Genomic DNA, 27,407 nt, shown 5'->3' with positions numbered 1-27,407 from the left:
TTGGAGACAGAGGTTTACTGGGGACGGGAGAGGGCCCAGCGGGGCCGGCCTGGCAGGGCAGGGGCGCCGACCACAGGGCGCTGGTCTCCGCCCTGCACCGGCAGCTCAGGGCCGCTTCTCCCGCACCCCTGCTGGCCGCCCCCGATGTTGCTTTCTGGATGGCTGCAGGAATGTTCCAGAACGTTCCCTCTGGGCGTGTGGAGGTCACTGAGTCGGTCCTGACAGTGGCCGCCCTCGGGCCCCCAGGGGCCGTCCGCACACTGGCCGCGTCTCGGTATTCTTGCTGTGTCCAGGCACCGTGGGGCTGGCGGCTGAGGCGGGGACGCAGCCGTGGGTGGGGGGCATCTTGCAGAAGCCCCTTCCTCTCAGCGAGGGACCCCGGCGGTCGGGCGGCAGCTGTGAGGCTGCTGTCCTCGCTCGGGGGACCCGGTGGTAGGAACGAGGTTCTGGGAGCGAGTGCGGATCCCCGTTCCCCGGGGAGGTGGGGGCGTGGGGGCTTCTGGGGGCACCTGGGGGTTCTGTTTGCCGTGGGAGTGGTGAGCAGTCGGGCCCAAGCCTGCCCTGTGCACGGTGCAGCTGAGGACGGCGGGTGGTCGGAGGCGCAGGGCAGCCCCCAGGTGTGGCTGGAGACCCGGGAGACGCAGGGGACGGTGGCCAGCTCGACACTGCGCTCGTCTCCTGACGGCGAGGCTGTTCTCTGGTGAGGGTCATGTGCAGCGGTCCAGCCGTGTTGTGGGAGTAGAGCGCCCAAGGAGGCTGGACTGCCGGCCCAGCGGCTCCCAGGGCAGCTCTGTTTGGACGGGCGGGCCGGGCTCCAGCGGATGTGGCCCCTGGGAGCGTCTCACACCGCGCACCCGGGGCTTGGGGCTGAGCGGGGCCCGGCCGCCGTGTCCCCAGAGTTGGGGCTCTGGGCGGGGAGACGGGCCACGCTCAGCAGGACCGTCTCCAGGACGAGTGTGGCCACCCCTCTGCTCGTCTCCCCGTCTCCTGGACCAAAGCGACACAGAGATCTCTCCCGTCGGCGGGACCAGAAGGCCCAGCGAGAGGCGCCGGAGTGCGGTTCTCACCCTGAGGGATGGGCCCCACTATTAGCATTTCTAATCAAGGACATTTATCATCCCGAAGGCGCTAATGAACTTCATTCTCAGGCAGGGGCTGGAAATGGCTTTTTAATGGAGAGAAAACACGGCACTTTTGCAAAATTCAATCCGAACGCCCAAGGGCTGATCTGCAGCCTTCTCTCCCGCTGGGGCTGGTGCCACGGAATCGAGGGGTCCCTGTCTGTCCTGGGGCTGAGTGGAGTGGGGCGTGGCCAGCAGGTGGTTCCTGTCTAACGGGGTCAGGCCGGTGGGCAGGACAGTGTCCATCTGAGGGTGCCACTTCGAAACACCCCGGGAAGATGGTGTGATGCCCGCTTGGTTTGCGGGAAAATGCCGGCGGGTGTCCGAGTCTGATGAAAGTTGATGACTTTTGCACCAGGCTCCGTGGCCCTGTCCAGCGGCCTGGGTTATCTCAGGCAGCAGCAGTCCTGTCTGGTGGCTGTGCGCTTCGGACTGGGCTGGCAGCGGGCGCTGCCGTTGGTGTGATTGTCTCGGATGAGGATTTTGTTTCTCAGACTGGTGACTGGCCACTGTTTCACTTCCTTTCTTCATCTGCAGCCACACTCCCAAATCATTTATTTAAGCCACTTTTCTTTGAGTTAGTTCCTCATCAGTAGGAAAAGTTCCCCCTTCATAAAATTTCATTTATATGGCTTTAAGATAAAAATAGAAGAATGGTTTAACTTCCAAAATGCTAATAGCAAGAATTTCCATCTTGTTGCCCAGATTTAGAAATATGGTCGGATAAGGGAGCTACGTTTCACTTCGTGGAATAGTAATTCTGAGTTGTTGTAGGAGACCCAACTTTGAAATGGGGAGAAAATTCGAGCTGTCACATTAAAGTAAATGTTTATATCCTCTAACAGACAAACATTCATTTTAACTGAACGTATCCTGATCTCACGGGGAACTGCTCGTTGTCAAAAGTCGTCCCATTTGGTCCTGCTAGAATCGACTCCTTTGTGTAGCAATAATCTAGGATCATTATTTCATGAAACATGTAACTTAATCTTCTCTGTAGGCAGGAGGGCGGAGGAGGACGGGGCTGGAATCCGGCCCGGCCTCTTGGCCACCAGACTTCAGTGCTGTGAGGAGCGGGCTGGAGCGACCGCACAGTGGGGAGGGTGTTGGCTGGCCCGTCATGACCCACGGGGTCTCCTGAGCCCACCAGGAGTGACCCTGCCTGAGTGCAGAGCCAGGAGTGAGTCCTGAGTGTCGCCATGGGGGGGGGGGGGCAAACGAAGTCGTAGGACGGTCCCTCCTGGCGTGGGCTGCGTGAGGCAAGTTTCAGTGACGTGCTCAGAGCGCACGGGCCCTGTCCCTGATGTCACTTGGTTGTGTCACATCTCAGTGTCACTGTCATCACATTGCCGAGTCGCTCCTCAGGCCCCACTTGACACACGGCTTTGGCGAGTGAGAAGCAATCGGGCGTGCCCCTGAGTCGCACCCAGACAGCAGGAAACACCAATATCGCTGAGGCGAGTGTGCGCCTGGCCTATAGGGGTGACACCGGCGTTGCTGAGGTGTGTGCTGGTCTTTCGGGCTGTTGCCAGCCTTGTTGAGGTGAGTGGGTGCCTGGCCCATAGGGACATTGCTGAGGCGAGGAGGCACCTGGTTTATAGGGTGTGTTGGTAAGGCACCGCAGTAGTGATGGATTCTGCACTCGGACACGGTGGACGCGGTGACCTGTAGGTTGGTGACTGTATGAAAATGCTGCAGACACACTATTTAAGGACCCGGATTCCGGTATACGCACATCTTCAAAGTGGCCACCAAAGGGTTGGTTTTCGGCACTACGTTAGTGTGTGGCTTATCTAGCACGAGAAAACATGTTCACTGCATCGACCAGCTCAGCTTCTCTTATGTCTTCGTGAATATGGGCCTTGTGATCTGCCAACTTGGTCCGTGTTGCTCTCAGCAGATCAGCATCGTAGGGAACTTCAACATGAGTTTGTCGTCTGCTTTTGATACTGTCACAAGGTCTTGAAAAAAAGCTGGGGACACAATTTTGTACAAAAAGATAAATCGAAAACAACTTTTTTTAAAGTCACGAGCCAGCGTCGAGAAACACAGCTGCTCCCTGACCAGGCTTCCTCGGTGTGTGCTGTGGTTCGTTTAAGACACCACGGAGCTTAGACCAATGCTGTTGCATTTTTTCCCATTTTATTTAAAACACTATGCATTTCCTACTCTTTTGACAAATTTTAAAAGGTACTGGTCTCTTATGTGTGTGTGTGAGAGTGTGTCTGTGTGTGTATATGTGTGTCTGATATTGTGTGTGTGTGTGTGTGGCTGGTTTCCACCCAAATGCTTGTTAGAATCACAGGCATTCTTGGTTCTTTGGCTGTGTCAGGAGATCTCTATCGGATCATGTTTATTTTATGTTTGTGTCTGTGTACATGGAGTTATACAGCGCACACGTATAATATTACAAAGTGAACTTGGAAATTCCTGTGCGAGCTTTCCCGAGACCCCCTGGCCCCCGAGACTGGGACCTTCATCGTGTGCTTCTTTCCCCTTGTCTGCTCGCTGGGGGTCCCTGGGGGTCTGCTCGCTCCCCCACCCGCCTTCCCGACCGGCTCTGGCTCCCATCAGCCCGTCCCAGCCGAGGGGGTGCACTCTACCCTGCCCGCCAGAACCGACGTGATTCATCATCCTCTGATCCTCCTCGCTAGACCAGGCCCCTCAGGCGGCGGCTTCTTCCCCGGGGACGGGCTAGCGGCCCCTGCGTGAGCCGCAGCTCTGCCGGACTCCGCCCTCTGTCCGCGGCCAGCGCTGGCCCGGATTCTCCTGCCGTAGGGGCAGGTTCGGTTCTCTGGACCTGCAGCTGTGTGAGCACCAGAACAGATTCCCGTGGCCAGAATCACAGGGTGAGTCAGGCCAGGCCCGGGCTGTGTGTCCGGGGTTCTACGGCGGTGTTGGCACTCCCCATCAGCCACGTCCCCAGACACGCACGGGCCACTCGGGGTCGAATTTTCTGGGTCACGGCGTTGGTCAGGCTGAGCTGCAACCCGAGGGAAACTTGCTCTACATTGTGGGTGCCCTCCTGGCTCTGTGCTCCGCCGTCACTCCTGGCGGTGCGTGGGGCCCGTGGGGTGTGGGGAGCTGAGCGTATGGCCCGCGCCCTCGGCAGCCCGGGGCCTCTCAAGAGTTCACGGCCGGGCGTGGGTGCCCTGCTGAGACAGACGACCTGTCGGCCCTCCCAGCTGCGCGTGTGGCTCTCAGCTCGCTCACTCGGCCCTGGTGCAGTGCCTGCAGGCAGGGTCCTCGTGTGAAGTGCTCACGGGGTGTGTGTGTGCAGGTGCAGGGTCAGTCCGGGCAGTTTCCAGAGAGCCGTGTGGCGCGGCTCGCAGAGGACAAGGAAGGGTCACGCTGGTTCTGGTGGCACTTCAAGGTTGGCAGGGTGAGACGACAGATGAGCATTTGGGCCCGCAGCCTGCAGAAGGTTCCAGAGTGAAGTGGCGCCTGGCCCCCTTTGACGGGAAAGCTTCAGCGAAGGGGAACGGGGGTGACTTTATGGGAAGGAAAGTGATATCTAACTAGAAAAGGAGCACGAAGGCTTTGCTTTATTTTGGACGAGGTAGTTCAGTGACCCTCAGTCTTGCATCGCCACAGTCAAAATTTGACGACAGATATGCAGGCAGGCGGCTCCCGGGTCAGACCCCACCACATACTGTGCTGACTGGGAGCTGTCCACGGTGGGGCCCAACCCCCTCGGCAGGAAGTAGAGGTGGCTGTTTCCCTCTGGCCAGGCACAGGTGGGGGTTGGCAGCCTAAGGTCATTGAGTTTTCACCTGGAGACAGGTGTGGTTGGTTCAGAAAGGGGGCTGGCCGCAGAGAAATACGGCTGCTGGTCACGTGCCACCAACCGTGCAGGGACAGGGCGCGTGTACGGCCCGGGGGCACACTAGCCTGTGCCTGAGGTCGAGAGCTCAGTGCCCTGCGGGCATGGCGGTTGGTGTCGCACGCTGGCTGTGTGCCCTGCGGGAAGGGGCGTCTTGCTGTGGGAGGGAGGGCGGGCGGCCCATACAGGCTGCCCAGTCCGCTCTGTGCCTCCCGTCTAGTGCTGAGTCGCTCCTCTGCCCTCCAGGCTCCCCTGCCCTCACCGGGACGGGCACGGTCAGCGTCATTGTCGACGACGTCAATGACAACGCCCCCGCCTTTGCCAGCGGCACCTACCACACCCAGGTCCCCGAGGACGCGCCCACGGGGACAGACGTGCTGCTGGTGGGCGCCTCGGATGCAGACGCGGGCACCAACGCCATCGTCAGGTTGGTCCCCGCGAGGAGCGGGCACGGGCCCCGGCTGCCCACCAGCCCCGGGGCTTTCAGGAGCCCCCAGCATGGCATGTGCCCTTCTTGTTGTGGGGCCACACCGGGCTGTGCTCGGGTCACTTGTGGCGAGCTCTGGGACACAGGGCAAGTAAGTGGTCATCCCGCCGTCCTAGCTCTCCACACCGAAGATGGTTCTTGTTTGTGTTTTCAGAAGAATTTGTTGGGGGGACATCTGGTGGTGCTCCGGACACCCCCTCCCCGGGGTCGCTGGGCCCCTCTGTCGCTGTACTCACCCTCCTGCCTCAGCTCACTCTGTGGTGTCCAGCACTGGGCGCCGCTGGACCTGCTGACCATGGCTCGTAGATGCCGTGGCTGCGTGGTGTTCCTGGGGGCTGGTCTAGGGGGACACAGGGGCCTGTGTCTGCTGGTGGCCGCGCAGGGTTGGGGGAGGCCCCCGGGGCTGCCCCTGACTTCTGCCTCAGGCCACCCCTAGATCCTCAGCCTCAGAGTTCAGCCCGAGGCAGCAGGGGGCGGGCAGCCGTGGACACGCCCCCTGCCCTCTGCTCCAGCTACAGGCTCCTGGGCGGGAACTCGCAGTTCTCCATCAACCCGGCCACCGGGCAGCTCATCACCAGTGCCCTGCTGGACCGGGAGAGCCGTGAGAACTACACGCTCGTGGTGGTGTGCAGCGATGCCGGCACCCCGGAGCCGCTCTCCAGCTCTGCCACTGTGCAGGTGACGGTGACCGACGTCAACGACAACCCCCCCAGGTTCCAGCACCACCCCTACGTCACCCACATCCCAGCACCCACGCCTCCAGGTAACCAGCTGCAACTGTATCGTGGGAGACACCAGACTTGCCCATAGATGCTTCGACACACACACACACACGCCTCAGATGCCTCAGGTACTTACACACACACACCTCACGCTTATACACACACACACACACACACACACACCTCAGACACTTCCACAGACATGCCTCATATGCTTTCATAGCACAGCGGGTAGGGCGTCTGCCTTGCACGCAGCCAACATGGCCGACCCGAGTTCGATTCCTCCGCCCCTCTCGGAGAGCCCGGCAAGCTACCGAGAGTATTGGATATGCCAGACACAGTAACAACAAAGTCTCCAATGGAGACGTTACTGGGCCCGCTCGAGCAAATCGACGATCAACGGGAGGGCCTTTACCTTTACCTTACACACACCTCAGACACTTGCAAACACACACACACACACCTCAGACACTTCCACACACATGCCTCAAACGCTTACACACACATACACACATGCCTCAGATGCTTATACACACACATACACACACACACCCCTCAGACACTTTCACACACGTACACACATATGCCTCAGATGCTTATACACACACATACACACACACACCCCTCAGACACTTTCACACACGTACACACACATGCCGCATACGCTTTCACATACACACATCTTAGATACTTCCACACATATACATGCATATGCCTCAGACACTTACACACACACACACACACCTCAGACACTTCCACAGACATGCCTCATATGCTTTCATACACACACCTCAGATACTTACACACATACACACACACACACACACCTCAGACACTTCCACACACATGCCTCAAACGCTTACACACACATACACACACACACCCCTCAGACACTTTCACACACGTACACACACATGCCGCATACGCTTTCACATACACACATCTCAGATACTTCCACACACATACATGCATATGCCTCAGATGCTTACACACACACACGCACACACACACACACAAACACTTCAGATGCTTCCACATACACATGCCTCAGACGTTTCCAACATGCCTCAGATGTTTCTGCATACACGCACGTGTCTCAGACAATTCTACCCACGTGCCTCAGACACTTCCACACACATGTGCCTCGGACGCTTTCATGAGCACACATGCATGTCTCAGAAGCGTCCACGCCCACGCACGCCTCTCTCGGCTGCTTCAGTGCACTCGTGCTGCAGCCCAGCCAGCAGGTCCTTCCCGGGGCCCTTGGCGGCCCTAAGAAGGCGTTTTCCTCAGAGAGGAATCTGAGAAGCGTCTTCCTTCCCAGACCTCTGGTGTTCAGGGCGTGCAAGTCAGTCCCTCCGGTGGGACGCGGCGGCTGTGTCTCTGTGTTCCTGAGTTCTGCCCAACAATCCCAGCGACTGCTCGCTGGGCCCAGGGCCTGTGCCTCGGGTGGGGGGTGGTGTGTGCGTCGCTGAGTTGGGGCTACTTTCGCCCGCTCATGCACAGGCGACTCCTGAATGCCCCTGGGAGTTTCGAGGTCCTCAGGGGGCTCTGGGAAAGGAGAGTTTCACCTCTGTGCCACGTGGGTTTTCAAAGCGTTTGGTGAATAATTCTGGTGATAGCGGTTACTGTTATTATTACCACTGCTCTCTTTTTGCTGCTGTGCTCGGTCTGCCTTTTTCTCCTGGTCACTTGGTGGAGCGTTGGTGAGTCACGTCCACAGGCGCTGTCTCAGCTCCAGCACCTCAGCTGGGCTCGGTGCTCACTGCACCGATGAGCTCAGGCTCCCCTCAGCCAGCACCCCTCGGGAGTGCTGGGCCGTGCTGCCCCCTCCCGCTGTCTCTGGTCCAGAGCCCGAGTCCCTGGATGAGCTCGTCACAGGCCCGGCGGGTGCGTGCGAGGTGGGTGCCCTGGCGGGGCTGGCCGTGTCCCGGCTGACCGCGCTCCTGTGTTGCAGGCTCCTTCGTCTTCGCCGTCACCGTCACGGACGCCGACACCGGGCCCACGGCCGAGCTGCACTACTCGCTGTCCGGCCGCCACTCGGAGCACTTCCACATCGACCCGCGGCGGGGCGCCATCACGGCCGCCGGGCCGCTCCACGGGGCCTCCGAGGTGACGCTGTCTGTCCACGTGCGGGACGGCGGCCCGTCCCCCAAGACCGACGCCACCACCGTGACCGTGCGCTTTGTCAACAAGGCCGAGTTCCCCAAGCTCCGCGCCCCCGAGCACACCTTCCTGTTTCCCGAGAGCCAGCGCGTGGGCACGCCGGTCACCACGGTGACGGGCTCGTCCTCCCGGGCGGAGCCCGTGTCCTACTACATCGCCAGCGGCAACCTGGACGGCTCCTTCCACATGGACCAGCTCACGGGGCAGCTGTCCATCGGGCGGCCGCTGGACTTTGAGCGGACGCAGAGCTACGTGGTGTGGGTGGAGGCCCGCGACGGGGGCTTCCCCCCGTTCTCGTCCTACGAGAAGCTGGACATTGCCGTGCTGGACGTCAACGACAACCCCCCCACCTTCCGGGAGGACCCCTTCGTGGCGGAGATCTCGGAGAACCTCTCTCCCCGCAAGGTGCTGACCGTCTCGGCCACCGACCGGGACAGCGGCCCCAACGGCCAGCTGGGCTACGAGATCGTGGGCGGCAACGAGGAGCTCAGCTTCGCCATCCACCCGGGCAGCGGGGAGATCCGCAGCATGCGGCCGCTGGACCGGGAGCGGACGGCCCGCTACGTGCTGACCGTGCGCGCCTCGGACAAGGGCTCCCCGGGCCGCAGCGCCTCGGCCCAGGTCATCGTCCACGTGCTGGACGAGAACGACAACGCACCCCGCTTCTCCCAGATCTTCAGCGCCCGCGTGCCCGAGAACTCCCCGCTGGGCGCCACCGTCACGCGCGTCACCACCTCGGACGAGGACGTCGGGGCCAATGCCGTGAGCCGCTACTCCATCGCCGACCCGTCCCTCCCCTTCACCATCAACCCCAGCACGGGCGACATCGTGGTCAGCCGGCCCCTGGACCGGGAGGACACCGACCGGTACCGCATCCGGGTGTCCGCGCAGGACTCGGGCTGGACGGTCAGCACGGACGTGACCGTGGTGGTGACGGACGTGAACGACAACCCGCCCCGCTTCTCACAGCCCTCCTACCTCCTTGAGTGCCCCGAGCTGCCCGCCGTGGGCTCCCGGGTGGCGCGGCTGTCGGCCAGCGACCCCGACGAGGGCCCCAACGGGCAGCTCTTCTACTACATCAAGTCGCAGTCCGAGTTCTTCCGGATCAACGCCAGCACGGGGGAGATCTTCAACAAGCAGCCGCTGAGGTTCCAGAACGCCAGTGGCCCTGGCAGCGCCCACGCCAACCGGCACAGCTTCGTGGTGACCTGCTCTGACCGCGGCAGCCCGGCGCTGCTCAGCGAGACCACGGTGACCGTCCAGACGGTGGACAGCAACGACCACGCGCCCCGCTTCCTGCAGACGCACTACTTCACGCCGGTCGCCAAGACGGTGGCGGTGGGGACGCGGCTGCTGCAGGTGGTGGCCCGGGACGAGCAGGACTTCGGGCTCAACTCGGAGGTACAGTACTTCTTCGCCGACGACCAGCACCTGGGCAGGTTCCGGCTGGACCGGCACACGGGCTGGCTGTCCGTCGCCGCCCCGCTGCTGTCCGACCTGGACCGCCCCTTCGTGCTGCCGGTGACGGCCCAGGACCGGGGCAAGCCCCCGCTGTCGGCGCAGGCCACGGTGCGGGTCCTGGTCACCGAGGAGAACCACCACAGCCCCGAGTTCCCGCAGCGCCACGTCAGCCTCACGGTGCCCGAGAGCCAGAGCGTGGGCACGGCCCTCAGGACGGTGTCGGCGCGTGACCGGGACGCGGGCGCCAACGGCGAGCTGCGGTACAGCCTCGCGGCGGGCAACGGGGACGGGCTCTTCTCCATCAACGCCTCCACGGGCGTCCTCAGCCTGGCCCGGCCGCTGGACTACGAGCTCAGCCCGCAGCACGAGCTGACCGTGCTGGCCACCGACGGCGGCTGGGCAGCCCGGACGGGCTCCTGCCGGGTGACGGTGCATGTGGTGGACGTGAACGACAACGCGCCCGTGTTCCAGCCGGCCGAGTACAGCCCCAGCGTGCTGGAGAACGCGCCCAGCGGCACCACCGTGCTGCGGCTGAACGCCACGGACGCCGACTCGGGCGTCAACGCCGTGACCGCCTACGCGCTGCAGGCGTCCGACAGCGACCTGTTCGTGGTGGACCCCAACACGGGCGTGCTCACCACGCAGGGCTTCCTGGACTTCGAGGCCCAGCAGAGCTACCGGCTGACCGTCAAGGCCTTCAACGTGCCCGACGAGGACCTCTGCGGCTTCGCCTCGGTGCTGGTGCGGCTGCAGGGCGCCAACGAGTATGTGCCACGCTTCGTGTCCCGGTCCTATGCCTTCCAGGTGTCGGAAGCCGCGCCCCCGGGCACTGTGGTGGGCGAGGTGTTCGCCAGCGACCGGGACCGCGGCCCCGACGGCGAGGTCTACTACCTGCTCTTCGGCGCCAGCCGCAGGAAGGGCTTCCGCGTGCACCCCCGCTCGGGGCAGCTCCTGGTGTCCGGCCGCCTGGACCGCGAGAAGGAGGAGCGCGTGTCCCTGAAGGTGCTGGCCAAGAACGCCGGCAGCATCCGGGGCGCCGACGTGGACGAGGTGCTGGTGAACGTCACGGTGCTGGACGCCAACGACCCGCCGGTCTTCAGCCTGCCTGTCTACGCGGTGCAGGTCAGCGAGGGCGTGCCGCCGGGCACCCACGTCACCTTCGTCAGCGCCTTCGACTCCGACTCGGTGCCCAGCTGGAGCCGCTTCTCCTACGCCCTCGGCGCCGGCAACGAGCGCGGCGCCTTCTCCGTCCACCCGCAGACGGGCCAGATCACCGTCACGGCTGAGCTGGACCGCGAGACGCTGCCCGTGTACAACCTCACGGTGCTGGCGGTGGACGCGGGCTCACCCCCGGCCACGGGCAGCGCCTCCCTGCTGGTCACCCTGGAGGACATCAATGACAACGGGCCGCAGCTGCTGGTGACGGAGGGCGCGGTGCTGGAGAACCAGCGCCCCGGCACGCCGGTGCTGAGCCTGCGGGCCAGCGACCCCGACCTGCCCCCGAACCAGGGCCCCTTCTCCTACCACCTGCTCAGCGGGGGCCCCGCCACCAGCTACTTCAGCCTGAGCCCGGCCGGCGTGCTCAGCACCACGCGCGAGATCGACCGCGAGCAGATCGCCCACTTCCGCCTGGCCGTGGTCACGCGGGACTCGGGCGTGCCCCAGATGTCGTCCACGGGCACGCTGCTGGTCACGGTGCTGGACCAGAATGACAACCCCTCGCAGCCGCGCGCCGTGGAGATCTTCGTGCACTACTTCGGGGCCTCCTTCCCCGGGGGCGTCCTGGGCTCCGTGAGGCCGCTGGACCCTGATGTGCAGGACACCTTCCACTGCTCTCTGACCGCGGGTGTGCCCGGCGTCTTCAGCATCCCGGCGGGCACCTGCGACCTGAGTGCGCAGCCCCGCGCGGCCGACGGTGCCTTCGACCTGGCGGTGCTCAGCAGTGACGGGCTCCACGGGGCGGTCACCACCAGCGTGCGCGTTTCCTTCTCCGGCTTCTCTAACGCCACCGTGGACAGCAGCGTGCTGCTGCGGCTGGCCGTGCCCAGCGTCGGGGACTTCCTGGCCGACCACTACCTGCCCTTCCTGCGCGTGGCCAGCGCCCAGCTCCCTGGGCTGGGCACGGCTGTGCAGCTCTATGGCGCCTATGAGGATGGTGGCCGGACCTTCCTGCTGGCCGCCGTGCGCCGGGGCCCTGGCCAGTACGTGAACCCCAGTGGGGCGGCCACCTTCTTCCAGAGCATCAAGGACGCGCTGCTGCGGCAGGCCGGGCTGCAGGTGGAGGCGGTCGACCACGAGCCCTGTGCCGTCCGCCCCTGCCGTAATGGGGGCAGCTGCCAGCGCCGGCTGGCCGTGGGCCCCGCGCTGCAGACGCACCAGAGCCCCCCGGTCATCCTGGTGGCCCCCCAGCCGCTGCCGCCCTTTCTGTGCCAGTGTCCACCCGGCTACACGGGCGAGCACTGTGAGACGGACATTGACGAGTGCCTGCCGGGCCCCTGCCACAACGGCGGCTCCTGCCACAACCTGGTGGGCGGCTTCTCCTGCAGCTGCCCCGACGGCTTCACCGGCCGCGCCTGCGAGCGGGACGTGAACGAGTGTCTGTCCAGCCCCTGCAGGCACGGCGCTGCCTGCCAGAACTTTCCCGGCTCCTTCAGCTGCGCCTGCAAGGCCGGCTACACGGGTGAGTGGGCGCGGAGGGCCGGGCTGCGGGGGTACGCGCTCGGGCGGGCGTGAAGTCTGGAGGGGGGCCCCGGCTGCAGGGGTGACGTGAGGTCTGGGGGAGGCGCAGCCGGGAGGTGAGTCCGGGCTGACATACAGCAGCGGATTTGCTTGGTGGGCCTTGGGGTTTGGGAAGACGGGAACCGCACACCTGCGTGCACCTGTCTGCTTACTCTTGGATATCTCTCCCTGCATCTGGTCTCCATCCGTTGTCCATCTGGCATCCACCCATCCATCCATCCGCTTATCCATTTATCCATCATCCGTCTGTCGTCCATCCGTCCGTCCGCCTGCCCACCCACCCACCCATCCATTCATCCATCCATCCATCATCCTCTTATCCATCTGCTCATCCATCCATCCATCCATCCTTCCATCCTTCCATCCTCCCTTCCTCCCTTCCTCTATCCATCCACCCATTCATCCATCTGCTCATCCATCCGCTCATCCATCCATCCGTCCATCCATTCATCCATCCATCATCCTCTCATCCATCCGCTTATCCGTTCGTCTGTCCGTCCATCCATCCATCCATCCATCCACCCGTCCGTCCATCCGTCCATCCTCCCTCTATCCATCCACCCATCCATCCATCTACACATCCATCCATCTGCTCATTCATCCGCCCATCCATCCATCCACCCATCCACCCGTCCGTCCATCCTCCCTCCCTCTATCCATCCACCCATCCATCCATCCACATATCCATCCATCTGCTCATCCATCTGCTCATCCATCTGCTCATCCATCCATCCATCCATCCATCTGCTCATCCATCCACCGATCCATCCATCCATCCACCCGTCTGTCTATCTGTCCGTCTGTTCGTCTGTCCACCCACCCATCCATCCATCTGTCCATCCATCCATCCATCCTTCCGTGCCATCTATCCATCCGTCCATCCTCCCATCCGTCCGTCCATCCTCCCTCTATCCATCCACCCATCCATCCATCTACACATCCATCCATCTGCTCATTCATCCGCCCATCCATCCATCCACCCATCCACCCGTCCGTCCATCCTCCCTCCCTCTATCCATCCACCCATCCATCCATCCACATATCCATCCATCTGCTCATCCATCTGCTCATCCATCCATCCATCCATCCATCCATCCATCCATCCATCTGCTCATCCATCCACCCATCCGTCCATCCATCCACCCGTCTGTCTATCTGTCCGTCCGTTCGTCTGTCCACCCACCCATCCATCCATCTGTCCATCCATCCATCCATCCATCCTTCCGTGCCATCTATCCATCCGTCCATCCTCCCATCTGTCCACCTGCCGCCCTCCCCACTGTCCTCTTCACGTGTCCATCGTAGCCGTCTCTCCGCTTGCCTGTCAGCAGCCTCTGTCACCACGATTCTCTCACCTGTCTCTGTAACTCCGTGTCGCTGTTGGCCTGTCTCTGCCTCCGTCAGCATCCCCTGTCCACCCTGCACCCACCATCCCGTCACCCCGCAGTCTCGCTCAGCACCACATCCACACCCGTGTCCACATCAGCTTCTGTCTCCGTGTAGCGTCCTGCCCAGACTGTCCAGCTGGTTGGCATTCTACTGACTGACAGATAGTTCCTCAGGGGTGTGTGTACGTGTATGTTTGTGTGTGTGTTTGTGGTGTACGTTTGTGCATGTATTTGTGCGTGTGTTTTTGTGTGTGTTTGTGAGTGTGTGTTTTTGCTTGTATGTGTTTGTGTGTGTGTGTTTGTGGATGTGTTTGTGTATGCGTATGTTTATTTGTGCTTGTGTGTGTTTGTCTTTGTGTGTGTTTGTCTTTATGTGTGTTTCTGTATGTGTTTGTGTGTTTGTGCATGTGTGTGTTTGTGTGTGTATTTGTGCTTGTGTGTGTTTGTATGTTTGTGCTTGTGTGTTTCTGTATGTGTTTGTGTGCATGTGTACTTGTGTATGTGTTTGTGTGTATTTGTGTGTGTGCTTGTGTGTGGCATGTGTTTGTTTGTGTTTATGTGTGTGTTTGTGTGTGTTGCATGTGTGTGTGTGTGTGTGTGCTTGCCGTTCACAGGTGTGAGGCGGGGAGCTGTCTGTTCCCCTTCCACACGAGCACCTTGGGTCGTGCTGCCGTGTCCGGTGGAGCTGGCGGGGCGGGATGTCGAGGGCTCTGCAGTTGGCAGCCAGCGCCCCGCAGCCTGAATGAAGGGGCCGGGCTGGGCACGTGGAGCGCTGTCTGGGAACAGTCTCCCTGGGGTGACGGGGATGAGGAGCACCCGCCTGGTGGGGCGCCCGGCTTGGCAGGGCTGTGCCGGGTCGGCAGGGCCCTGTGCAGCAGGGCAGGGAGGGCAAGGTGAGCTTCCGAGCACCAGCCGGGCGCCTGCCCTTCCTGCGCGGGCGGGTCACCGTGGCTCTGCGTGCCGTGGACTGTGGCTCCGGGCGGGTTCCGTCTCCTCCCTGAGACTCCGGCCCCGCCCCCTGCAGCTGGAGGGGTCGACCCCACGGGGCTGGGCGCCCGGTGTGGCATGTGGGGCTCACCCGCTGGGCGGGAGAGGGCCAGGAATCTGGGGGGAGGGGGCACAAGGTTTCTCGGCCGCCTCCCACCGAGGGTATCTAAGTTAGGGATGTTCTGGGGGCCACACCTGTGTGCTCGGGGCTGACTCCCGGCTCTGTGCTCAGGGATGGCTCCTCGCTCTGTGCTCAGGGCTGACTCCTGACTCTGTGCTCAGGGCTCACTCTTGGCTCTTTGCTCGTGGATGACTCCTGGTTCTGTGCTTGGGGTTGACTCCTGGCTCTGTGCTCGGAGATGACTCCTGATTCCATGCTCTGGATTGACTCCTGGTTCTGTGCTCAGGGCTTGGGGCTGGCTCCTGGTTTTGTGCTTAGGACTGACTCCCGGCTCTGTGCTCGGTGCTGACTCCCGGCTCTGTGCTTGGGGCTGGCTCCTGGCTCTGTGCTCAGGGCTGGTTCCTGGTGAAGGCTCAAGGGGCCTTCTGGGGTGCCGGGGTGGAACTCGGCATGGCCCCGTCTGCAGCCAGCACCTTCTCTGCTGTCCTCTCTGGCCTGAAGGGACCTGGCCCTGACCGGTCCTCTGACAGGGCCCAGAGGGCTGCGTCCACTGTGGGGGTACTGAGCTGACCCAGGGGACAGGCCGGGCAGTGCTGGCGTGTGCGTGGAGGGCGGCCTGGTGGGGGCCGTGGTTTTGCAGTCGGGGGGGGGGGGGGCGGGATGTGATGGCTCCTTGACGTCCGGTGTGTCCCGGGCCGGGCCTGGGCGGGCGTCCACGGCTTGGCCTGAGCGCCCCCAACTCTCTGCAGGGAGGACGTGCGAGGCCGCGGTGGACTACTGCGAGGGCAGCCCCTGCTTCAACGGCGCCTCGTGCCAGAGTGGGGTCGACACCTACCACTGCCGCTGCCCCTTCGGTGAGTGGCCGCATGGCTGTGGGGCGGGAGCTGAGGGCGTCGAGTCTTGTGCTCTCCATGGGCCGGGGAATGTCCGGGGGTGGCTGGGTGTCCCTGGGAAGGGTCAGCACCGTGAGTGGCCGTGCCTGCAGGCACCTGGCCCTTCCTGTGCCCTAGAACAGGGCCGGGGCCGTGCGCGGGTAGAGGAGGCCTCTTCTGCCCAAGTCCTGGGGGTTCAGCTCTGTGTTGGGGTTTGCATCTGAATGCAGCCCTGGGAGGCCACGCCCCTGCCGCCTGGCCTTCCCCTGACGCCTGGGTCACCGCCACAGTGCGCCAGGACGGAGGAGGGGGTGGCCATGGGCTCTGTCCATACAGCCGTCCCTGCCGCGAACAGGCCCGGAGGCGTCCCGGGGCCTGCAGCTGGAGACCACGGGAGCGTCTCACCTGCATGGCACTAGGAGGGCACAGTGGGGGAGGCCTGGCCTTGCACATGGCTGACCCTGGTTCGATCCCTGCCAACCCCCAGGGTCCCCTGAGCCTGCCAGGAATGACCCCTGACTGCGGGGGGCCTACAGAACACACACAAGATTTCATCTTCAAAGATTGGAAGTGACACATTGTTTTCCCCCAGTAGACCATTTTTCAACTTTTTTTCTTTAAATCTGGTTATTCTGCATTTTGGGCTGGAGCGATAGCACAGCAAGTAGGGCATTTGCCTTGCACACAGCGTACCCGGGTTCGATTCCTCCACCCCTCTCAGAGAGCCCGGCAAGCTACCAAGAGTATCCTGCCCGCATGGCAGAGCCTGGCAAGCTACCTGTGATGTATTCGATATGCCAAAACCAGTAACAACAAGTCTCACGATGGAGACGTTACTGGGCCCACTTGAGCAAATCGATGAACAACGGGAGGGCAGTGCTACAGTGCTATTCTGTATTTTAGAAGTCTATGATATATAAATTTAACATAATTATTCATGTTCTTTTAAAATACAGAATTTTACGTACTTTTTTTAACATACATAAACCATATACCTAATTAAACATTGAATAACACAATTAGATAAATAGACAAGTGTGTCATGTAACACGTACTCCAATAACTGGCCTTTCTTTAACTTCAGTTAATTATTAGAGGCAGTAAATCTTGTGCATGATTGCGCGTGTCCTGTGTCTACGTGAGTGTGTGTGTCTGTCTGCCCTGTTCGCTAGACGGGGCCTTAGCAGACAAGGGAGCGATAACCGGCAGGACTTTGTCCCACGCATCTTCTCGGCCACTTGAGCAGAAAGAGCCCGTGGAGGTCGGATACGTGGACAGACCTGGTGCTCAGAGGGTCTGACCCTCCGTTTTGGCCGTTCCCCTTGGTTCTGGGACTGTGGGCGTTTTGAATACTCTCAGGCACGGCTAGGTGGGCTCCTGTAGCCAGGGGGAGTGACCCGCAGATCAAAGGTGTTTACAGGAGAGCTGAGTCCAGAGGGCTTGGAGCCTTGAGCGCTGCCGACGGGTTGGCCTGGGCTAACTTTCCAGTCACTTACTTGGGCTCCTAATGTTTGTGGGAAAAGAATGTTGGCGTCACATCACTGCCATCAGTAAGACTCACTTTCCGAGCTTGAAAAAGTACCAGTACAAACAAGGAAGAATGCTGATTTTAGAGAAGCAGAAAATGCTTTCAAAGTAGCAGCTATAAATCGTGCCCCAAAGAAGAAAGAGATCAAACCTTCAGATGCCGATTTCCCTCAAGAATGTGTAACACAAGCTTTGCTCTGTGTGTGTGTGTGTGTGTGTGTGTGTCCCCCAAGTTGTGCTCAGAAGCTCCGAGGGCCCCTCCTGTTGATTTGCTGCCAGGGCCACGGATAAGATGCTGCCCAGGTGTTGGGGATTATCTGAGGCCTCCAGCTGGCACTGCCAGGGGCCCACATGGTGCCGGGGATTGAACCCGGGTCAGTCACATGCAAGCAGGTGCCTTAACCTGACCTCACAAGCACTGGTTTTCAAAGCTAAGGCAAAGGTCACCGTCCTTGGTGGAGTGGAAATCGTGCGTGTGGTGCTGGGCGGGCCGGCCCCGTGGGTGATCCACGTGGGATGTGGCTGAATGAACACTAACTGCGGCTCAGCGCAGCCGGCCAGAGTTGGCGTGATGGTGAGGACAAGGCTGGGTGGCAAACCAGGGCACATTTGCTGTTCTGTTGTTGTTTTGGGGCCCCACTTGGCTCACTCCTGGCTCCGTGCTCAGGGACCACTCCTGTCGGTGGTCAGGAGCCATCTGTGGTGCCAGGATCGAGCCCAGGTCAGCAGTGTGAAAGGCAGGCACCCCACCCGCTGTACGCTCTCCCCAGCCCAGCACAGCAGAGCTGTTGAGTGATTGACAGGCTCGGGAAGCTTAGCAGGCTAGCTCTTGAGGTGACCCCTTTCCACGTGGCCCCTCCTGTGTGGACGTGGACCCCAGGAGCGCCCACGGGGGCACAGCCTGTGTAGGCTGCCCGTGGCGTGCGTCAGCGGGTGTCCCCCGGCCAGCCCTCCTCTGCTTCAGCTGGTTTGTCTGCGAAGGGGTGAGGCGTGTGGCGCGCTGAGCCTGTCACGGGCGGCGTGCGTGGTTCCGAGTCCCTCCCGCAACCTTGGCCGTGCCTGAGCCCTGCTTCCCTCCGCAGGCGTCTTCGGCAAGCACTGTGAGCTCAGCAGCTACGGCTTCGAGGAGCTCTCCTACATGCAGTTCCCCAGCCTGGACGCTAACAACAACTACATCTACATCAAGTTTGCCACGATCAGGAGCCACGCCCTGCTGCTTTACAACTACGACAACCAGACCGGGGACAGGGCTGAGTTTTTGGCTCTGGAGGTTGCAGAAGAAAGATTGAGGTTTTCCTACAACCTGGGCAGTGGCACCTACAAACTCACCACCATGAAGAAGGTGTCCGACGGCCTGTTCCACACGGTGATCGCCCGCAGAGCTGGCATGGTGAGTGGATGCCCTCAGCGTGGTCTCTCAGGCGCCAAGCGGTGTGCGGGTGTTCCTCAGCATGGCCCCCTGGGCCCCGTGTGGTTAGAGGGTGCTCCTCAGTGAGGTCTGTCAGGTTTCATGTGGCGAGTGGATGCCCTCAGCATGATCTGTTGGGTCCTGCGAGGTAAGTTGGGCCCCGGGAGGTGAGTGGATGGTCCTCAGCGTGGTCCGTTGGGTCCTGTGAGGTGAGTGGATGGTCCTCAGTGTGGTCCGTGGGTCCTGTGAGGTGAGTGGATGGATGGTTCCTCAGCGTGGTCCGTTGGGTCCCGTGAGGTGAGTGGATGGTCCTCAGCGTGGTCTGTTGGGCCCCATGAGGTGAGTGGATGGTCCTCAGCATTGTCCGTTGGGTCCCGTGAGGTGAGTGGATGGTTCCTCAGTGTGGTCCGTGGGTCCTGTGAGGTGAGTGGATGGTCCTCAGCGTGGTCCCGTTGGGTCCCGTGAGGTGAGTGGATGGTTCCTCAGCGTGGTCCATGGGTCCCATGAGGTGAGTGGATGGTCCTCAGCATGGTCCGTTGGGTCCCGTGAGGTGAGTGGATGGTTCCTCAGTGTGGTCCGTGGGTCCTGTGAGGTGAGTGGATGGTCCTCAGCGTGGTCCTGTTGGGTCCCGTGAGGTGAGTGGATGGTTCCTCAGTGTGGTCCATGGGTCCCATGAGGTGAGTGGATGGTCCTCAGCGTGGTCCGTGGGTCCTGTGAGGTGAGTGGATGGATGGTTCCTCAGCGTGGTCCGTTGGGTCCCGTGAGGTGAGTGGATGGTCCTCAGCGTGGTCTGTTGGGCCCCATGAGGTGAGTGGATGGTCCTCAGCGTGGTCCCGTTGGGTCCCGTGAGGTGAGTGGATGGTTCCTCAGCGTGGTCCATGGGTCCCATGAGGTGAGTGGATGGTCCTCAGCATGGTCCGTTGGGTCCCGTGAGGTGAGTGGATGGTTCCTCAGTGTGGTCCGTGGGTCCTGTGAGGTGAGTGGATGGTCCTCAGCGTGGTCCTGTTGGGTCCCGTGAGGTGAGTGGATGGTTCCTCAGCGTGGTCCATGGGTCCCATGAGGTGAGTGGATGGTCCTCAGCATGGTCCGTTGGGTCCCGTGAGGTGAGTGGATGGTTCCTCAGTGTGGTCCGTGGGTCCCGTGAGGTGAGTGGATGGTCCTCAGCGTGGTCCCGTTGGGTCCCGTGAGGTGAGTGGATGGTTCCTCAGCGTGGTCCATGGGTCCCATGAGGTGAGTGGATGGTCCTCAGCGTGGTCCATTAGGTCCCGTGAGGTGAGTGGATGCCCCTTGGTGTGTCCTGTTGGGCCCTTTGTGGCTCTACACGCTGAAGTGTGGCTTTGGGGATGCTTGTGCCGAACCTCGTGGTTTCTGTGTGCTCTGAGTAGTTCTGTGAAGCGACAGGAAGGAGGAAGCTCTCTTCGGGGCCATGCCAACTCTGCTGTCTGCCCGGAACAGGTTGGGGGACATGTTAGGACAGAGACTTTCGCACATTTCTTATATCTTCTTCGAAGCCAAGTAAAAGCTGAAGCTGGCTGGCTATTTTCTGACAGAATCTCTATTTCCTTCCAGAACTGAAGAAGCCATTTAGAACAGGGAGGGGACCTTCCCCACAGTCAGTGGCTGGTGAGAGGGGACAGTTAGTACGTGTTTGGGCCCTTTGGCATCTCCACTGTCCAAGCTCTTCTCAGACAGCCCAGCAGCGGCCAAGGGCTCCCCTTGACCGTCTGGTGCAGAGTCACTGTGTGTTCATGGAGCAGCAGTCTCTCCAGGCGGGGGGAGCACGCAGCCTGCCTTTTCCCTGTTGGCGCTGGGTGGCACTCGATGCTGATTACCCAGTGTCTGAGCTCTCCCCGAGCCCAGTGGCCGTCTGTGCTCTTCTCTGGGCGAGTGTCTGTGTGTGTGTGTGTGTGGGGGGTCTCTGTGTTGTTGGGGGGCGGGGCCCTCCTTGACGGCACTCCCTGGAGAGTCTGCTCCTGGCAGTGCGCAGGGGGTCATGCAGGCCAGGGTCCACCCCAAACCCCTGCGTGCAGGGTTCCCTCTCGGCGTGTTACCTTTGGGCCCCGATGTTGTGCTGGTGGGCTCCCGACACTCTGGGATGCCATGGACAGTGGCCGGGTGCAGATGCCCGGTGTGTGGGACAGTGCTCCCCGCTCAGTGCTGCGTCTGTGTTTGGCAATGCCAGTGCCTTATTTAGGACAGAAGCTTTTCAGTTTGATGTCGTGGCATTTCTTTTATTTCTTTTATTTTCTGCATCACTGGCATCTCTGGGCCCGTGGTGGGTGTTTCTCTGTTCCCGTCTCTGTGTTTGGTAAAATTGTCTCTAGCCTCTAGGACTTTACTCCGTTTTCAGTAACCATTGTACGGGGCTGGAGGTGGCATTCCGGTTTGGTAATTTTTCATGTGATTGACCAACAGTGGTGTGCTGAGGAGGCTCTCAGTACCCCCTTCCATCAGAAACCCCAGTACCATGTACAGTGGCATGGGAAAGATCAAGTGCCTATGAACCAGCTGAGCAAAGGAGGCGAAAGACTTTGCAGTTAAAAACTGCAAGTTTCTATTGAAAGGAAAAGAAGAACGCCCAATAAAATGGGAAATCCTTCCTGTTCATGGATTGGAGGAATCAGAGTTGTTAAAATGACATTCCTACCCAAAGTATCTAATAGAGTCAATAAAATATTATTAAAAATCCAGTCCACAACTGTACCTTATGGTGTTTCACTGATAAAAATTAAAAAATAAATGAATAAAATATTATTAAAAATCCCAGTGGACATTTTCAAGGATATAGAATGATACTGCTAAGCCTTGGATAGCATCCTTCTCCTCACCCTGAATAACCAGAGCAATCCTGAGGCAAAAGAATTAATACGCCTCATGTTTTCCAACTTTCTACTCTGCAGCTCCAATAATCCAAAGGGTATTGAAATCAAAACAGAAACCCAGACCAGTAGAATAGGGTGGAGAGCCGAGAGAGAGACTCCCATCTCCATGCATCTCCGTCGGTCAGTTCACTCGTGACAAAGAAGGTGGTCTTCGGATTTCAAGCTTTCAAAATCATATCTAATCTAAAATTTGTATTTTGTCTGCAATAGGAACAGAATTGTTCAAAATGTTAAATCATGTATGAAGAGCAATTAGTCAGAAGACCAAAATTAATTCTCTGAAATGCTCTTCAGTAAAAAAAAAAACCCAAGATTTTAATGATAGATGGTTTGATCTCTGACCTCATGAAGGCTTGGAAGCGTTCACATTGGTAGTGTGGCTCGTTAGGACACACTGAAAGCGTGGCACATTGGAAGCGTGTCCCGTTAGGGCGCTCTGGCAGCGTGGCCTGTTAGGCATTTGGAAGGCCGGCATAGCATACATTCTGAACTGGTCAGATGAATCATCGTTTGACGGGGAATATTCTGCATGGCTGTGGGATCGTTTTGTTGTTAGAAGCGATGAAGCTGCCGTGGAAAGAGGTTGGGGATGGTTTTACCATCATGTCACTCATTTTCTCTGTAACTAATTTTAAAGACAGAATCGCTGCCTCTGTCAGTACGGATTTCACAGACGCACAGGACAGAGGCTTCCTGCGGTCAACTCCCGGGCAACTGTGCACGGAGCTGCCCCCTGCACAGAGAGCCGCCTCCCTGCTCCTGGGGGCACTTTCAGTCTGCTGATTCTGAGATAGCATTGGACTCGAGGCTCTTTGCTCTGTGGCTCTAAGACACTCCAGAGCACCCAGCAGCTTTAGAAGAGAAATGACAGCCATTTCCCCTCCCTGGGGCGGTACTCGCCCTCTCTGTTCTGGCAGCGGGTGGCGGCACCCGCATGGGGCAGCTGGGGTGTGGGTGAGGGGGCAGGAAAGCGTCAGAGCCTGTCCGGGACCCTCGCCCGCTGACAGTGCCAGCACTGGAACCAGCCGCTTGTCGTGAACCACAGCCCTACGTGCTTATTGGCTCAGAAGACCAGGCCAAGGGGGAGAGGAGTGACCAGAGTTGTGACTTGATGCATTTTGAGTCTTTAAACAAAACCTGGATCAGCTGTTGGTAGCTCGGACACAGAGCCCGGGGACGTCAAGTGCAGGTGGTCGTCCAAGATGGGCAGGGTGGCGGGCAGCAGGCTGGGCTCGTATCACGGCGTCCCCAGCTGGGCCGGCACCGAGTCTGGCGTGGGTGACCAGACGGGACCCCACGCTCCGGCTTCAGTAGCTAGTGGCTGTGAGTCCAGAGACTCTGACTTGAGCCAGACTGCGGGTAACTCAGTGTGTCAGCTGCCACAAGGTTGTGACTCCTGGATCTCGGCGTGTCCTCCCCGATGTGCCCCAGCCCAGGGCTCCTTTCAGAAGCCGAGGACGTGGGGCCTGCACCAGCCTTGGGGGGGCCTAACCGGGCAGAGATCAGAGATGGGACATTCCCCACTTCCAGCCCCAGGGCGGGGCCAGAGTGCCGAGGGTCCCGTGAGCCCTCGCGGCCACCTGCCCTACCCTTTGGGGCCTGCTGGGAGCAGGACGGAGTGGGGGCCCAGCGGGGGCGACCAGTGGGGAGAACTCAGGTCAGAGGGGCCACAGTCGCCAGGCTGGGGGCCCTGACTGGGCACAACCCCGTGGTCAGCGCTTCTCAGAGTGTCTCCCACCCCCCCATGGGCAACTGCTACCTCGGCCCATTCTTGACTCCAGGTCCCAGGGACCGTGCTGGGGACTGGCAAAGCTATTAAGCTCTTGCCCAGACAGAGAGAAGCATCTCAGCTTACACGCGGCTGGCGGGAGATTCAGCTGTCCAGGGAGGCCCGTTGAGCTCTGGAAACGGACCTGCAGAGGCTGCGGCTCAGATGCAGCCCATCCTCCCGTTCCATCGCCAGAGCTTGAACTCTTTCGGGCGTCTTCTTCTGAGTGCCTTACTCCAGCGAGGGGCACGCTGTACCCGGGAGGCCCCCCGCCCCCGACCATTCTTGGGGGGGGGGGTCCTCGGATTGTACTGAGCGTGACCACAGAGAGGAGTGCCAATGTGTGCTCTGGAAATGCATGGCCGGGAACCGTGCTTAAGTCACATACTGCACAGATAGCCCGGCTGTCTTCGTACAACCCACAGTGGCGTCGAGTTGAATGAATGTCCCTTGATTATAGATCAGCGGGAAAAAATCATTTGCTGCGGAAAGAGATGATGAGACAGGTCATGAAGGTTTGAGGCAGAATCCAACTGCGTATGTTTGCTGTGGAGTGTGTGAGGGGTCACTGTCTCCCTGGAGTGTGTGTGTGGGGGTCACTGTCTCTGAGTAGTGTGTGAGGGGTCACTGTCTCCTGGTAGTGTCTGAGGGGGGTGGTCACTGTCTCCTTAGAGTGTCTGAGGTGGGGGTCACTGTCTCCCGGGAGTGCGTGAGGGGGTCACCCGAGGAGCTCTCATAGCCCCTTCGGAACCTCGCCAGCCCTCACCTTAAGAGGGAGTCACAGCACGGTCGCTCCTGGACGCAGGCGTCTCTGGTCTGTCCCTGTGACAGTGCACGATGGTGCCTGGTCGTGTGTGTTGCCTCACATGGCCCAGGCACACCTGGGGGCGTCCCGGCGCCACCCTCCCTCAGGGGGCGGGATGGGTCCGTTCGGGTGGGGCCGCCGCCTGACGAGGGGCTGGTGTCACCCTGCAGGCCGCGTCCCTGACGGTGGACTCCTGCTCTGAGAACCAGGAGCCGGGCTACTGCTCTGTCAGCAACGTGGCCTCCTCCGACGACTGGTAAGGAAAGCGTGGCCTTGATCTCTCACGGGCGCGGGGAAGGAAATCGGGGGCTGCAGATCTTTTTGCTTAAAATCTAGGGTGACTTTGGCCCTTCCTGGTGCGTCTCGTGCTTGGAAAGGAAGAGCCGATTCCAGCGCAGCAACACCCAGGCAGGCACAGAACTGAGCAGGGTGGCCGATAGGCTGCGGCTGAGCCTCTGCTTGCCGAGGTGCTGTGAGCAGCCAGCAGGGGCCAGGTGCCCGGGGAGTGACAGGGACACCCCCCCGCCCCCGGCAGCCTTCTCTGCGTGAGGCAGTGGCAGGGGCCCACAGATAGTTCCTAGGAGCGGCTCACGCTGGCAGCCAGCGTCTCCCCCTCAGAGACGGAAGAAGTTCTCCTGAGACAGCAACAGAGAGGGCTGACCCGGCAGCACCCCGGCCCACTCACGCCCGCCCTCTGCTCTCCCACAGGACGCTGGATGTCCAGCCCAACCGTGTGACGGTGGGGGGCATCCACTCGCTGGACCCCATCCTGCAGCGGCCAGGCCAGGTGGAGAGTCACGACTTCGTGGGCTGCATCATGGAACTCGCGGTCAACGGGCGGCCGCTGGAGCCCGGGCAGGCCCTGGCCTCACAGGGCATCCTGGACCAGTAAGCGTCACTCTCTCCTCCCGTGCTGGGGTTGCTTCTACTGGGCCGCGGCATCCTTTACCCAGGGAATACTCTTGAGCATCCTAGACACACATTCGGAGAACAGAGAAGAGAAAGAGAATGACAGTTGTCAGAAAAGCATCGACGAATTTAAGCCTCTTAAATACCAGATGTGCAGAAATGATCAGTCTAGAAACCCCAGACACAGCATATCAGAGAGGAGAACTACATCCCCTTGACTTGGATTTCTGTCCATCCCATCTCTGATAAACTAAGACAGAGTGAGTCTTAACACGGCAGGCTCTGTCCACGTAATTCATCCCTGTAGAACAATTATCTGTTTGCACAGTATATGCAAATGGGGCCTTCAAACAAAATCACCATCTGCTTAGGATGAAACTTGGTGATGAAGGAAGGGCCGACCATTGCAGCCTGGTAGAGACTGTAAAGACGGCTGGCATGAAAATGATTATTCAGTGTTCATATTAACTTGAGAAAGATGGAAAAGGAAACTCAGGTGGAATTAAAAGGGCCAGTCTTAAGTTAACCAATCGTACGTAATTTGTTCTCAAAAACTAAGGACACGCACAGTTCCTCATTCCTTTCTGCTCTGAGTGGACGCAGGGCAGTGGGCAGTGGTCCCCGACTCTGAGAAAGTCCAGATGCTTTTGTGGCTGCTCGTCCCGGGGGGCTCAAGGGGACCTTCGGTGCGAGCGTCCTCTGCCTTCTGCAGTCTGAGGAAGCCTGGGGTTCTTTTGGAGTCCCTTGGACGCCTTTCTCAGCTAACTCGGCCGCGCGCCAAGCGGGGACTGTGGCAGGGAGATGGCTAGACCGTCTGTCCCCGGAAACCGGGGGACTAAATAGTTTTTGAATAGCCACATTTATGACCACAGCAGCGTGTGTCTCTGACAAGCAACAACCTGACCAGTTGTCAGCCCTAGAAATCGTTCTGCTTGTTAGACATGCACGCCTGGTCATGAATCCTGGCGTTTCCGGCACATTCTCTCTCGGCTCTCTCTACAGTGGACGCAGCTAGTCGCCCGGTCCAGCCGTGGCTGCGCTAGTTGTTTCTGGTTTCGTTCCCATCTCAATAGCCAATAGGTCAATAGATCAACACATTTTGACATGGATTTTTGCCTGTGTCTTCACTTGAGACTTCCAGAATGGAAATGGCCAAGTGCTCAGCATTCCCTGATGTTTCTGCTTTAAGTATTTCAGTGCAGTCTGGCCTTCACCTCTGTCTGTCTCCAGGCCGTGCTTGTTTTATTATAAACGAGTACTCAGGTGCTTTGCTTTAGTGCTACATCGCGGCGGGCTCTGAGACCGTGGGCAGGTTGGCCCCGACCCCATGTGTCTCCTCGTTGGCCCAGATGCTTTCTTCAGAGACTGATTTCTCTTGCAGTTTGGAATACGACGTCACCTGAGGTCACGGTGCCCAGGTCGCAGGCATAGCATAGACACATCACTTTAGAGGAAGCTACGGTGGTTCTGCCTGTGTGTTATTTGCCGCAGCTTTAAAGTGTCATTTAAAGCTGCATCAGCCCCTTGGGGGTAGGGTGGCCTTGGTGCCCGGCAGGGGCCCGGGAGTGGGCAGTGTGGCGGGGATCAGGGGGCACGCAGGGGCCCCGTGGCCTGTTACGTACGGGGCCGGCTACCCCCGGAGGGCCCCCCTTTGCGGGGTGGGGTGGCACTGGGGAAGCGTCTCACGCCTGGCTGTCCCCTCGCAGGTGCCCACGGCTGGCAGACGCCTGCACACATCAGCCGTGCCAGCACGGAGGCACCTGCACGGATCACTGGTCCTGGCGCCACTGCCGCTGCCCCGCGGGCCTGACCGGGAAGTTCTGCGAGAAATGTACGTGTCGGGTCCCCCACCCTGGCTGGCACTGACCCCCGTGGGCCACCTGCATGCTGGGACGGTCACTAAGTAGCCCCTCTGTCCCGAGGCACGGGGGCCCGTGTCTGCTCGTCCTCTGCAACGGGCGCCGGGTTTGGGCTGTGGCTCAGCACCTCGCGTGTGCGCGTGACAACAGCCACAGCTGGGAGGCCACATGTCCCTTTGCAGCCACAGGGTCCTTTCTCTTGGGGGTGTTTAGTGTCCACACCCTACGAGCTCAAAGCCCCACTCGCTGGCCGTGTCACCAGCGGAAGTGCAAGGGGAAGGACGTTCTGACGAGATGCTGGAGCTGCCAGCCAGCCCTAGCCAACACCTCGAGCCGGGCATCTCTCAAACGGGCCCTGGGGG

General features: G+C 60.2%; 1 protein-coding gene across 1 annotated transcript in view; it reads left to right on the top strand.

Annotated features, from left to right (window-relative positions):
• The window catches only part of FAT4 (FAT atypical cadherin 4), a 72,844-nt gene that overhangs the window by 38,303 nt on the left and 7,134 nt on the right, over nt 1-27,407 (top strand). The window contains exons 7-14 of the mRNA XM_056134525.1: nt 5,191-5,371; nt 5,944-6,194; nt 8,111-12,460; nt 15,765-15,869; nt 18,497-18,804; nt 24,448-24,533; nt 24,986-25,165; nt 26,893-27,017. Coding sequence (XP_055990500.1) covers nt 5,191-5,371; nt 5,944-6,194; nt 8,111-12,460; nt 15,765-15,869; nt 18,497-18,804; nt 24,448-24,533; nt 24,986-25,165; nt 26,893-27,017 — 5,586 coding nt within the window. The remainder of the gene's footprint in view (nt 1-5,190; nt 5,372-5,943; nt 6,195-8,110; nt 12,461-15,764; nt 15,870-18,496; nt 18,805-24,447; nt 24,534-24,985; nt 25,166-26,892; nt 27,018-27,407) is intronic.

This window comes from Sorex fumeus, unplaced genomic scaffold (assembly GCF_029834395.1).
Source record: "Sorex fumeus unplaced genomic scaffold, SorFum_2.1 ptg000099l, whole genome shotgun sequence".
NCBI lineage: Eukaryota > Metazoa > Chordata > Mammalia > Eulipotyphla > Soricidae > Sorex > Sorex fumeus.
This window is presented reverse-complemented; position numbering and strand designations above follow the sequence as displayed.